The sequence below is a fragment of the Gastrolobium bilobum genome, unplaced genomic scaffold (genome assembly GCF_033153095.1).
Source record: "Gastrolobium bilobum isolate Gb01-03AN ecotype WA unplaced genomic scaffold, APGP_CSIRO_Gbil_v1 utg14708, whole genome shotgun sequence".
NCBI classification, from domain to species: domain Eukaryota; kingdom Viridiplantae; phylum Streptophyta; class Magnoliopsida; order Fabales; family Fabaceae; genus Gastrolobium; species Gastrolobium bilobum.
In genome coordinates, this window is record NW_026898255.1 from 435,616 (window position 1) to 448,276 (window position 12,661).

General features: G+C 31.3%; 1 protein-coding gene across 1 annotated transcript; it reads left to right on the top strand.

Annotated features, from left to right (window-relative positions):
- Positions 1–5,898: 5,898 nt before the first annotated feature.
- Positions 5,899–12,661, top strand: LOC133314252 (probable inactive leucine-rich repeat receptor-like protein kinase At3g03770). Its single transcript, XM_061515689.1, has 8 exons — positions 5,899–5,993; positions 6,332–7,887; positions 8,831–8,964; positions 10,168–10,408; positions 10,848–11,050; positions 11,187–11,239; positions 11,426–11,534; positions 12,190–12,661. The coding sequence occupies exons 2-8, from the start codon at positions 6,549–6,551 to the stop codon at positions 12,460–12,462; spliced, it is 2,352 nt and encodes a 783-aa protein (XP_061371673.1). The 5' UTR covers positions 5,899–5,993; positions 6,332–6,548; the 3' UTR covers positions 12,463–12,661.

The following is a 12,661-nucleotide window of genomic DNA, read 5'->3' on the forward strand; positions in this document are numbered from 1 at the left end:
AGTGAGAAAATGGTAAGTGGCAGAAGCAAGTGGGTTTACCAATAACCCCACCTTTCAAAATATCCCTCCCTCTTCTCTTATAATATTATGTCTTACGAGAGAGCTCTGAATTCCATGTAAAAAAAATTAAAACTTTTTATTATTTAAATAAAGGGATTATTTTTTCTTATGTCATTGGAGACAAGACTATCTCCTATAGAGACATCTTCAAGTGGGTCCTACACTATAACAAAAAGAAAAAAAAAATAAAAATTGATGGCTCAAATTTCGAAGGGTCTATGACATGAGGTAAGCTCTCTCCAATGACATAAGAAAAACATTACCCTTAAATAAAACAACTATAAGATTTGAGAACCAACGGTGTCTATGAAGAAAATAACTGTAGATAGTAAACAGCATACCACTGTGCACGGGAGAGAGGTTTGAAGCCAATAAAAATAGGGTTTAAATTGTCTTTTTTTTAGAAGATAATTATCTTATACTGGTGAGATATAAAAAATTGTGTCATTTTTTTTTATTTTTAAAAAATAGTGAGACCTGCATAATTTATTTTTATGCATGAGGCAAGTTAACTTTTATTAAAGGAGATTAATAAATCCCATAAAAATAATATATGTGCACAACAATAATAAAGGAGATTCTAAGATTCACGAAGAAATTAACTATGATATTTAACCTTTTATTTATGGGGAAATAGTTTGTCATGTTACATGATAACAAACTAATTTTTTTACACACACAATTCAAGCTGGGTCCCACTTTTGATTTTTTTTTTCTCACTTCACTATTTAATAGACCCCACATATATCATAAGTGTGTAGGAAAATGATTTGTTGTCATGTAACAATAAAAACAAAACCCTTTATTATATGAAGGATTTATCTTTAGTGTATAAAATTCATGTGCTCAGAACAAAAAATAACATAAATTTCTAAATTTTCATTATTCGTTAGATTAAGTTTTTAAATCTTGTTCATGATAAAAAAAAAATCAATATCTAATTTTATTGCATACATAATAATACTCAAATAATATTTATTATAATAAATTTTTCTTTATTCTCTACATGAATTTTATAAAACTTTTAATTTGTGTGCATTCATCAAACAATTAACAATATTAAAAATTCCCATATAATTACTATTGTTTTTCTACTAAGAATGAAATGCTACCTAAAAACATACCATATAAACCTAGGTACCTCAACCGGCAAAGTTGGGTGGCCGGAAGAAGATGTTGAATGATAATAGTTTTAAATTTCTACCCAAAAAAAAGTACCATATATATTCTTCACCTTTTGCTGTTGAGCCGTGTTCCATGTTGGGATGTGTTTGTGAGCCGTGACAGTGACACTTGAATTCGCACCGACAAGATATAATTCAAACAGAAGAAGTTATATTTACAAACTTTTTTGTTTACAAACTCTTACAAACTACATTATATTCTCTTGAGAGAATATAGTGTAATTTATAAAAAATTTCAAAAAAAGTTTGTAAACATATCCATTCCCTTCAAACATTATCAAAACCATTATCAATTGTTACCACCACCCAATATATATATATATATATTTATATATATATTTCTGAAATTATTGCAGATAAATTATCTGCGTTTATTTTCAAAACGATATCGTATTAGGTTTATTGTAGAAAAATGAACTCATAATGGTACAAAGATGAATCAATGGTGATAAAGAAAGAAAGAGAAAAAATAATAATAATCATTCGAAATGAATCAATTAATATAATAAAATAAATAAACAAAACAACATAATTTTAAAATAAATGAAAATAAATATATCTCAAGCTGCTTGAGAAATATTTATATATATATATATATATATATATATATATATATATATGTGTGTCAAAAGCTGAGTTCGTGTATTACACGCCCAGTGACCAGAACAATATTATTTATATTTAACAATTTTTTAAATATTTATTATAAAATAACAATATATAAATACTTAAGAAGCCTATTCCTAAAAGGTCCAACAACAGCTCTCATAAAAATAAAGATTTTATGAATATGATATTGCATGATATTTCTTATATTATGTCATAAATATATAAATATTATGGGTCCTACTATATAAAAATAGAAAAAAAATTAAAATGAATCCCATATGTTTTTGAATGTGTAAAAATAAATAAATTTTGTAATGTAATATAACATTTCTATTTTTCTAAAAATAATATGAATAAGTGTTATCTATTTTTTCAACTCGTATCTGCAAGGTAAAAATAATTGAGACGGCGTTTGGTCGAGGAGAAATTTTTTGAATATTAGGGAAATGTAATTGATAGGGAAATAGTTGAAAAGTGAGTTAGGTAGGAAAGTTAAAAAAAAAATTGTTTGGTTGAACGAAATTTTACTGGAAAAATTGAGTTAAATATATTGAGTCCATGTTTGGTTAAGATAAAATTTTGATGGAAAAATATGACAAAATTACAAAATAACCCTTATATATAAACCTCTACGATCATCACTTTTGAAATGGTTGGGGGCAATTCAGTAACAAAGAAGACACCAACTTGTTCACTTACCCATCCAAATGCAAAAACCATCTCAAAGATGATATTTTGAAACAAGGTTTTTCGGCACAATTTGCACACACTACTAATTTCACGAGAAAATCACTTGCCTAGACAAATTTTTGATACTTTTCTACCAAACATGGCTTGATACAATTCTCACCTTGAGTTACCCATCAATCTCATGTGAAACCATTTACCAAACACGCCGGAGGGTATAGTTTTGTTTGTCAGCAAGGCAAATCTGTCCTGTCAATGAATTAGCTGGCATGCATAATTAATGCTCCTGTGGCATGTCACAGATGATTGAGTTACAGAAAATGACATTACAAACTATAAAAAAAAATGTTTAATTACAATGTAGGTATCTGGTGTTCTCTGTCAAAGAAATTCACTTGTTTCTCAAATTAAATTTCTTTTGGGCACTAAGGAGAATTCAAAATTAAAGGCAGTTTTTATTTAAATATTTCATTCAGGAAGTAAGGTACAAACAACCATGTGCCAGTGAAGTCTTTTGGCAGATACGTGGTTTGCTTTTTAGGGACCTCAAAAATATCATAAATTTCAGGTTTCTATTTAGTTTTATAAAACATGTTTCTCAAAATGTTTTTGGAAATAGAATTTTAGAAATGTTATTTTTTATTTAGAGTAACTAAAATTCATTGTTTCTAAATACTTTATATATTTTAAATCAATTTTAAATTTTTTATTACAAAAATGGTTTAATTAAAAAAGAGATTGATGCTTTCAAAGTCAAGTATGTCATTAATTTTAACAAAACTTATTATAGTAGTCGATATTACAGGTTGAGTTAGCTCTAACTAGTAACTAGTATAACTATAATTGTTGTTGAATGAATTTTAAAAAATCGTTCATAATTTTTTTATTTAAACCTACATGCATAAAAATTATTAATTTTTTTTTTAAACGCATTCTAAACTTCACAATATTGGAAACTTTCATAAAATATCAAATATGCCAATTTTTAGAAGTTTTGCAACCAGTAATATGGTATAAGAAGCTAAAAGATATATCCAAAACAATTGGTCAAAGTAGAACTAGACTACAATCTTAGACGAACTTTGCTTATAATGTTAAAAGGTTTCTAAATTCGCTATTTTGTTGAGCGTTTTACTTAATTACTTCTCTTAATAGAAAAAAATAGTATTGTTGAACTCGAATTGATCATCAATTCAGTTGAAGTACTGAATTACAGGTTTAATCGGTAAATTATTGATTGAATCGATTAAATTAAATTTGTATAATAATATATGATAAATATAATAATATAAGGTATAATTTTTGTTGGTTAGTGGTAAACTTTACATGTGTTAATTCCGTGTATTCTTTCATTATTTTGGACAAAATTTCAAAAAATTAGTAAGTTAAATACCAATTGGACATGATTTACATACGGTTCAACCGGTTACACATCGGTTCATATATATAATTATGGAATAAGTAGATTGGTTGACAGTCTGGTTCTTATTTGAACCAGACCGGCATTCCGGTATGATTTTAATACTAAGAAATTAGTTTTTAATTACGTCTGCGATTATACCAGTCAAAATAAAAAAATAAAAGGAAGCAGGAGATTTAACCGTCACATTTTATTCTAGTGCTACACAAGTTTTTTGTTTAGAATTTCTAATATAAGCAATTGGTTTTGCTTCTTCTCCTTAAACCTTGTTGTATATTGATGTGAATGTCTCAACTCTTCATAATAGAGTGAGCACAAACAAGGGAACATATGCTGCAAGAGCTCTTGCTTCAATGATCCAATGATCAACAAACAACAACGGCACAATTTAATAATATCATATAAAAATAATATATGATACATCGATTCTTCAAAAAATCTGACGTGTAATGTCCAACATTTTCCGATATTTCAACACTGAGTTGTTGTAAAGATTCAAAAAAGAATTCAAATGTTACGTTGCATTGCGTTTTTAGTTCTAACTATTAGATTCGTTGAATTATGATTATCATTTTATTGAGTTTAATTTAAATATTTGTGATATTCTATGTTTTTTTTTTGCAAAATTGATGGATATTATAAGTTTAGTTTCTTTTTTTGCTAAATTATTAAATATTAAATATAATATACACTACATAAATTAAAAATAATATTTAATATCAAAAAGTATTTCAACTTGTCAAAATTTAATATTTTTTAAAATCAACATATCAGAGTATCGTGTGTGTCCTATATCTCATGTCAATATTGGTACAACATAGCAAATGACACATTGGGAGAATGTTGAATATGACTTATACTCCACATTATGATAAGAGCCCTTATTGGCGGCGTTAGCAGAAAGACAACTGGGATCCCGTAGAGGCTAGATTGTTGTGCGCATCTGGTTTATTATTATTATTTTCTTAGTAGTTTGGACTTGTGCTCATGAATAAGTGCTAGGGTTCTCTAATCCTATTTATAATCACGTGACTTGTAGCGAATGACGATGAAGTAAATATTGCTAGGGTTCTCTAATTCTATTTATAATCGAATGACGATAAAATAAATATAGTACAAATAAACTGACCATAATCTATATTAGGTGAAACAAAATAAATCAACCTATCAATTTTTTGTTTTTATTTTATTGACTCATGTGATTGATTGTCGATTTCCAAGAGAGAGAGATAAAAAGAGCGCAAATCACCGTATATATACATAAAAAATGAAGGGCCATGCAAAAAAGTTGAAGTGAGATAATAAAGCTAAGGAAAGTGAAAGTTTACGTTACAGTACTCTCAGTTAAAGCCATCTTTAGCAAATATCACTTCAAAATTATGAGAAAAACACAGAATGTGCTGTTTCAACCAAATCTGCTGGACTAGCTCCACATGATGATATGTTAAAGAATCATAGTGAAGAATAAAGGGTCTCTGCAAGAATCTTTCTTTTGCTTTTCCTTGTGAAGCTATGGCTTCCCTTTTGGCCCTTCCAGAACAAGAGAGAAGAAAAATGGATGAAAGATTTGCACATGCATTTATTAATGACAATGATGAAATGTCGGTTTGTGAAATAGTCCAGTGTGTGAATCTTTTGGCCATTCAATTTGCTTTCTCAACCCGTGTCACCAACTTGTCTTAACGTGTGCAGAAGAAAAGCCTGACACCTGGGACTGTGGTTTCTGTGGGTCAGTAACATTTGTAGATATGTTATTGATGAGTTTCTGAATGTATGGTTGAAAGGATTTTGGATTTTGTTCAATTCGGTTGACTCTGCAAGTTCTTAAGGTATTTAAAATTTTTTGTTTTCTTCCCTCTCTTGTTTTTTTTTTTTTTTTTTATTGTGTGTGGTTTAACTTGCGATGAACAGATTTTCACATTTTAAAATCTGGGTTGGGTCCATAACTGGTTTATGAAGGACTTATTGGAAGTTTTTGGTGACTTTTGGAGCAGCTAGTGAATATGTGTAACTGCAATAATCAGATTTGCTTGGTATGAGTTGAAATAGGAGTATATATTGTATTCTAAACACTGCTTTGCTCATAGCAGTGTTGATTTGTTTATTCACTTTCTTGGGCTAAACTTTTTCTGATGTTGAGTTATATCATAGCTAAACTTTTCTTTAGTGGTACTACTTTTTTCTTCTTTTTTTGGTTGATTGTTCCATGAAATCATGAATATCTTTGAACCTTGAAGAAATTTGGCTCTGGATTAACTAAAAATATTTAGTTCATTCACACTATGTACTGTAATGCATCATTCATTTAATCAATATATTCTTGCCACTTTCTTATGCATGATTAAATTAATTTGCCTTCTTGAAATTGCAGGGCTTCTGCTCTTGGACTGAAGAATCAAGCTTTAATTTAGAGAATATTGTAATCTAGAGCATACATTTATTGATTTACTTGAGCACTTTATAGAATATAACAAAACCTCTCTCATCTATTGCATACTTTTCCTCTTTGTTCTCCGTCATATTAACATACTTCACCCTTTGGGGAAACAGATCCAGAATTTCATACTCTGATTCAGTTCAATCTGCCAATGGCAAATAAGTTCCATTCTTCAGTGCTTCTAGTTTTGGTTACAGTGTTACTTTCAATCTATTCTTCAGAGCAACTACAATCTTCCCACTCTCAGACCCTTCTAAGAATACAACAGCTTTTGAACTTTCCTTCTGTTTTAAGCAGCTGGAAATACAACACAGACTTTTGCAACACAGATTCAAAATCTTCTCTTACTGTTGTGTGCTATGAGAACACCATAACTCAGCTGCATATAGTTGGTGAAACAAGAGCTTTGCTTCTTCCAAGAAATTTCTCAATAGATTCCTTTGTCACAACACTTGTGAAGCTTCCAAGTTTGAAAGTCCTCACACTGGTTTCTCTTGGTATATGGGGTCCATTGCCTGGTAAGATTGCTCGTTTGTCATCACTGGAAATAGTTAATGTTAGTTCAAATTTTCTATATGGAGAAATCCCTCAAGAGTTTCCATTATTGTCACATCTCCAAACACTCATTCTTGATGATAACATGTTTTCTGGCCATCTTCCTGAGTGGTTGGATTCTTTTCCAGCCTTAACTGTGTTGAGTTTGAAAAACAATTTGTTCAATGGTTCTCTTCCGGATTCGCTTAGTAGCTTGGAGGATCTGAGAATTCTTTCACTTTCTCATAATCATTTTTATGGATCAGTACCTGATTTGAACCGTTTGACAAATCTTCAAGTGTTGGAATTGGATAACAATGCTTTTGGACCTCAGTTTCCTAGGCTTGGTGGTAACAAGTTGGTTACTTTAGTACTAAGGAACAACAAGTTTAGGTCTAGTGCTCCTGATGAATTGAGCTCTTATTATCAACTTGAGAGACTTGATATTTCATCAAATACATTTGTTGGGCCATTCCAGTTAGCACTGTTATCACTTCCTTCAATTACTTATCTCAACATTTCTGGTAACAAATTAACTGGGATGCTTTTTGAGAATGTGTCTTGCAATTCTGAACTTGAAGCAGTGGATTTATCCTCAAATCTTTTGACTGGGAGCTTGCCAAATTGTTTAGTGTCAGATTCCAATGATAGGACTGTTTTGTATGCTAGAAATTGTTTAGAGGAAACAAATCAAGATCAGCATGCACAACCCTTTTGTCATACTGAAGCCTTAGCTGTGGGAATATTACCTGAGAGAAAGAAGCACAAACAAGTTTCTAAGACAGTTCTTTCTCTTGGGATAGTTGGTGGAACTTTTGGAGGAGTAGCACTTGTTGCTTTGCTTTTCCTTATTATTAGAAGAGGAAATGCCAAAAGCAAAATGAAGAATCCTCCAACAAAATTGATATCAGATAATGTAGCTTCTGGATACACCTCTAAGTTATTCTCTGATGCAAGTAACTCTCTCACTCTGAAATGCATACACATGAGCTTGTGTGTGTGTGTGTGTGTGCATGCTCTTATACATTGTACATTTTTATGCATTTCTCCACTTGCTCAATATTTTGAAAAATCTCAGACATGCAAGTCTATTGTTAATTGGTGCAATGAAATATTGGACTTTGCACTATAGGCTATATAGCTCATTACCATGGAGAATAGGAATTTTGTGTAGCCAAAAATACTGAAGTTACGTATCACTTAAAAGTAAAGAACGAAACTGGAGTTACATTTGTAAATGCTTAAAACTTGATGTTATTTGGAGATTTAATTTAGGTATTTTAGCTTTGCTTGTTTCTTGCCTTATTGGAATTATAAAATTGCATCCGGTCTTCAGCCTTATGTGGCTGCATGAAACTTTAAAAAATGGCAAACCTTGGTGCACAAGGCTCCCTGACTTATGGGGGGTAAAGATGAGGGTTAATTGTACTCGGTCTTAAACCCGTAGCCTTACCCTTGTATTTTTGCAGAAAAACTAATTCCTAGACTTAAATCTGTTCCGGTCACGAGCAAAATTTGGTTTTATGTATCAGAAATCTACTAGTAGCATATATTGAAAGATTAGGATGATAAGAATTAGACAAATAAATTTCAATCTAAGGAATATTCATCAATTCTTTTATTGCTGATATATGTTCATTAATTGAACATAGGAAAAAGTTAAACAAATACTACGAATAGAAATGTTCCCCCTTGTAAACTACATGTACTAGGCCTTCATAAACAACATAAGTTTAATTGCATGCTTATCAGAATCTTGATATCAATGAATTGCCGTTACTGGTTGGCAATAATTTGTTGGAGAAGATGAAATAGAAGAACTAAAATTGATTTATAAATTTCGTTGTATCCTTCCATATTAAAGATAGATGACAACCATTTATTTTCCTTGTAATTAAGGGTATATACCTCAAACAAAGAATTTTGGAACATTTGGCCTTCCACCTTATCGAGCTTTCTCCCTGGAAGAGATTACGGCAGCTACAAACAACTTTGATACAGCTTCTTTTATGGGTGAAGGTTCTCAAGGAAAGGTATGCAAGTTGTTTAAGTTAATGTCTATATAGAGGAATATTTACTTTGAACCGTAAGGTTTAGTAAATGTGTTCTTGCACTCATGGTTTTGATGAATTAGGCCCAGCTGAAAAAAGGGCTTCTTCAGTCCACATAATTTTGTTGTTAGAATGTTGTAAAGAACCAATTCAACCCAAAAACTTAAGCTATTGGGTGAGGCTACATTAATGGTTTTATATATTTCTAATACACACCCTCACACGAGAGTCCACTGGGTTTAAAGGGTGGACAATGCACAGGCCTACCTACCTATACTAAGAAATTCTACAAGAGAAAGTAAGGGATAGTGAGGATCGAACCCGTGACACTGAGGCACTGATACCATGTAAAGAATCAATTCAATCTAAAAGCTTAAGTTAGTGAATTGAATTGGTTCTTTACATAAGCTAGTGGGTGAAGTTACATTAATGGTTTTATATAGCTCTGATATCATGTAAAGAACTAATTCAACTCAAAAGCTTAAACTGTTAGGTGAGGTTACATTAGTAGTTTTATATATCTCTAACAAATATTTTTTTATATGAAAATATAAGTTTCTGACAAAGTGCTTATAATATTTAACTGCAATATGAAAGGGGTTGGGAATTAATCTACCAATGAAGGACCACCAACAGGAACAAAACCTGCTTGTGGATGCTGTTGGTCACTTTCTGTCAAATACTAATTACTTAAATCAATGGTCTTGGGAATGAAGAAAATGATGTTGACAAAGTCACCCCCTGTATTGGTCCAACTGTGCTCGAGTCGGACTAGTTGGGTTTCCTATGAACCTGTTGGAAAGCCCCCCCCCAAAAAAATACTGTCTGCATGGTGAAAATGTTAATATTTGACTTTACTTTTTATATGACATCTATGTTCTGACTACTACATGATCATGTCATAATATATCATTCCCAACCTGCACTAGAAAAATAAGGGTCTACATGATAATTGTTCTGTTACGGAGAGAAATAATTTTTTATTTTATTTCTGTTTGTGTGTGGAGAGTTAATGGAAAAAAATGTTTTGATAACACAATTTATTTTTATTTCTTATGAGACAAAATGTTTCTGGGCTACCAGTTCAGTCCTGTAACAGAAACATAAACCGGTTTTACCAAATACTATTTCTAACCATTGACATGTTTTTCATTTTAAGATTGTGTTTTTTCTTATATGCTTCAGATGAACAGAGGTCAACTGAAGGATGGTTCACTTGTTGCCATTAGAAGTGTGAAAATGACCAAAAGCTACAGGACTCAAGACTTTATGCACTACATAGAGCTGATATCAAAATACAGGCATCATCATTTAGCAAGCGCTCTTGGACATTGTTTTGAATGTTATTTAGATGATTCAAGTGTCCGCAGAATATTCATTGTCTTTGAGTACATACCTAATGGCACACTCAAGAGCTGGATCTCAGGTAATTCATAAAAACTAATTTCTCAAATTGGAGTGTAAAAATGGTATTATTCTAACAAGAAACAGAAAATAATGGATAGGAGAATTTCTCTTGAAGTTTTAAATTTATATCTACCACCAACCACGTGGATCAACTGGTAAGAGGTTGTTCTAGCTTGACCAGTGGTCTCGAGTTCAAGTCCCTAGGAATGCAGTTGTATTAAAACTTGGTAGGAAGAGCTTTGCCGCCCATGTGGTCCTACCTGGCTCGAATTGGACTAGTCGAGGAATCGATGAATTGTAGATAATATCCAAAAAATTTTATATCTGAGCAGTAAATACCCAATAAGCTTTTATGTTAAATCAATCATTTCAGTTACCATGAAGTTGTAATGGAAGATTGAGATTTGAGAGAGTAATATCATTTCTGATATCCTCTATCTTAACATGTTATGTGACAGAAGGACATTATAGAAAGTCCCTGACTTGGACCCAACGCATAGCAGCTGCAATTGGAATAGCAAAGGGCATACAATTTTTGCATAGAGGGATTGTCCCTGGTGCATATTCAAACAATCTGAAAATAACAGATGTTTTACTTGACCAGAATTTTGTTGCAAAAATCAGCAGTTATAACCTGCCTTTGTTATCTAACATGGGAAAGGTATGAAGAAAATAATTATTAATGATTATGTTTTCTTTTATGATGGAAAAAATTCATGTTTAACCAGTAAGTATGGTCTTTTATTTTCCTTGGATAAAAGACTTGAGTTAGTATTCACCCTTGCTAATCTTTGCAGGTTAGTCAAGGAAATCCTCTTAGTGGATTCAAAAGTCCTAGTGTTAACAAAAGGTGTGTGATAGAAATTTAATCTGGTTTTGAGTAGCATGCACTCAACTTTTGTCAATGGAAAAGAGGATTCATCATGATGTAACTTTACATACCATATGATATGTTTTCATGCCGAAGATACTTGTGATAGTTGATTATAAAAATAAATGTGAAAGCTGTTTATGTAAAGAATGTGTGGTTTTGCAGTGTAAAAAATGAAGACAAAGCTGATATATATGATTTTGGAGTAATACTGTTGGAGCTCATTCTAGGAAGGACAATAAAGTCAAGGAATGTGAACACTTTAAAGGATCTGGTAATAAAGGGGATTCTGATTTATTTATTATTTCCCAATTTTATTTTTTATTTAAACTCTTTATTTAATTATTCAAAATTAGAGAACTTTGGTATGATCCAGACATCCATGTAAGGATGAATCTGATGCTTAAGTCAGAGTGTAAGTCTGTTATCACTAGAAAAATAATAGTACTTTGAAAGAGTCATCAAACAAAAAGGAAACCAATTTCCAGATAATGTTCTAGATCAAATAACCAATAACATATTTTATTTCACAAATTATAATAAATCCCATAATTTCATTTTCTGTTTTACTAGATTTTTCTCTGAAACACCTTTGCCAGCTATATCTTGCTACACAAATCTATGTATGCATATGGTTGGTATGAATTTATTATATTTGAATATATCATTCCACCAAAGAGATTTATCAAATGTCAAAAGAAATTTCACACAAACAATAAGCAGGATAATTTGAGGTATAAATTAACTAGGAATGGATAAGGCTTTTGGAACAAGGAGAGTTCAGATTTTAATTCACAGACTCATATCATAGGGCATCAAAATAAATGGTTAATTTGCAATATAATAGGAGTTTTCATCAACAATACCATTTCAATATAAATCATTTGCAATTTTATGACACTGCTTCCATTGATGGCATCATGAGGCAGTTGCAAGAAAGCATAACAGCTGATGAAGAAGCTAGGAGGAGCATTATAGATTCAGCAGTTAGCAAGGCATGCTTGGATCAATCATTGAGGACAATGATGGAGATTTGTGTGAGGTGCCTAGTTAAAGAGCCAGAAGATAGGCCCTCTTTAGAGGATATTTTGTGGAATTTGCAGTTTGCTGCTCAAGTCCAAGATGCATGGAGAGGGGACTCTCAAAGTAGTGATGGATCTCCCATCTCACCTTTAGCATCTAGAAGAATGACATTCCATTAGTGTCAATACAGAGGTTTTTCACTTTTTGTGTTGATGTATATTTGCTAAAAGCCTAGAAGATAAATGTTTACAGAATGTGAGCTTTGTAGTTTCAGCATCAGAATAGTATAAGTATATTTTGTTTCTTTTCACTCAAAAAACTGCTGAACTTCTAATGAAAAATTGTATTGTCAATACTTACACCATTTAAGGTAATGAA

Bases quoted from the DNA above. Each gene is read 5' to 3' on its own strand.
- LOC133314252 (XM_061515689.1), top strand. From the start codon at position 6,549: ATGGCAAATAAGTTCCATTCTTCAGTGCTTCTAGTTTTGGTTACAGTG. The intron at 10,409-10,847 runs GTAATTCATAAA...GTTATGTGACAG, and splicing joins ACTCAAGAGCTGGATCTCAG to AAGGACATTATAGAAAGTCC. The intron at 11,051-11,186 runs GTATGAAGAAAA...TAATCTTTGCAG, and splicing joins TGTTATCTAACATGGGAAAG to GTTAGTCAAGGAAATCCTCT.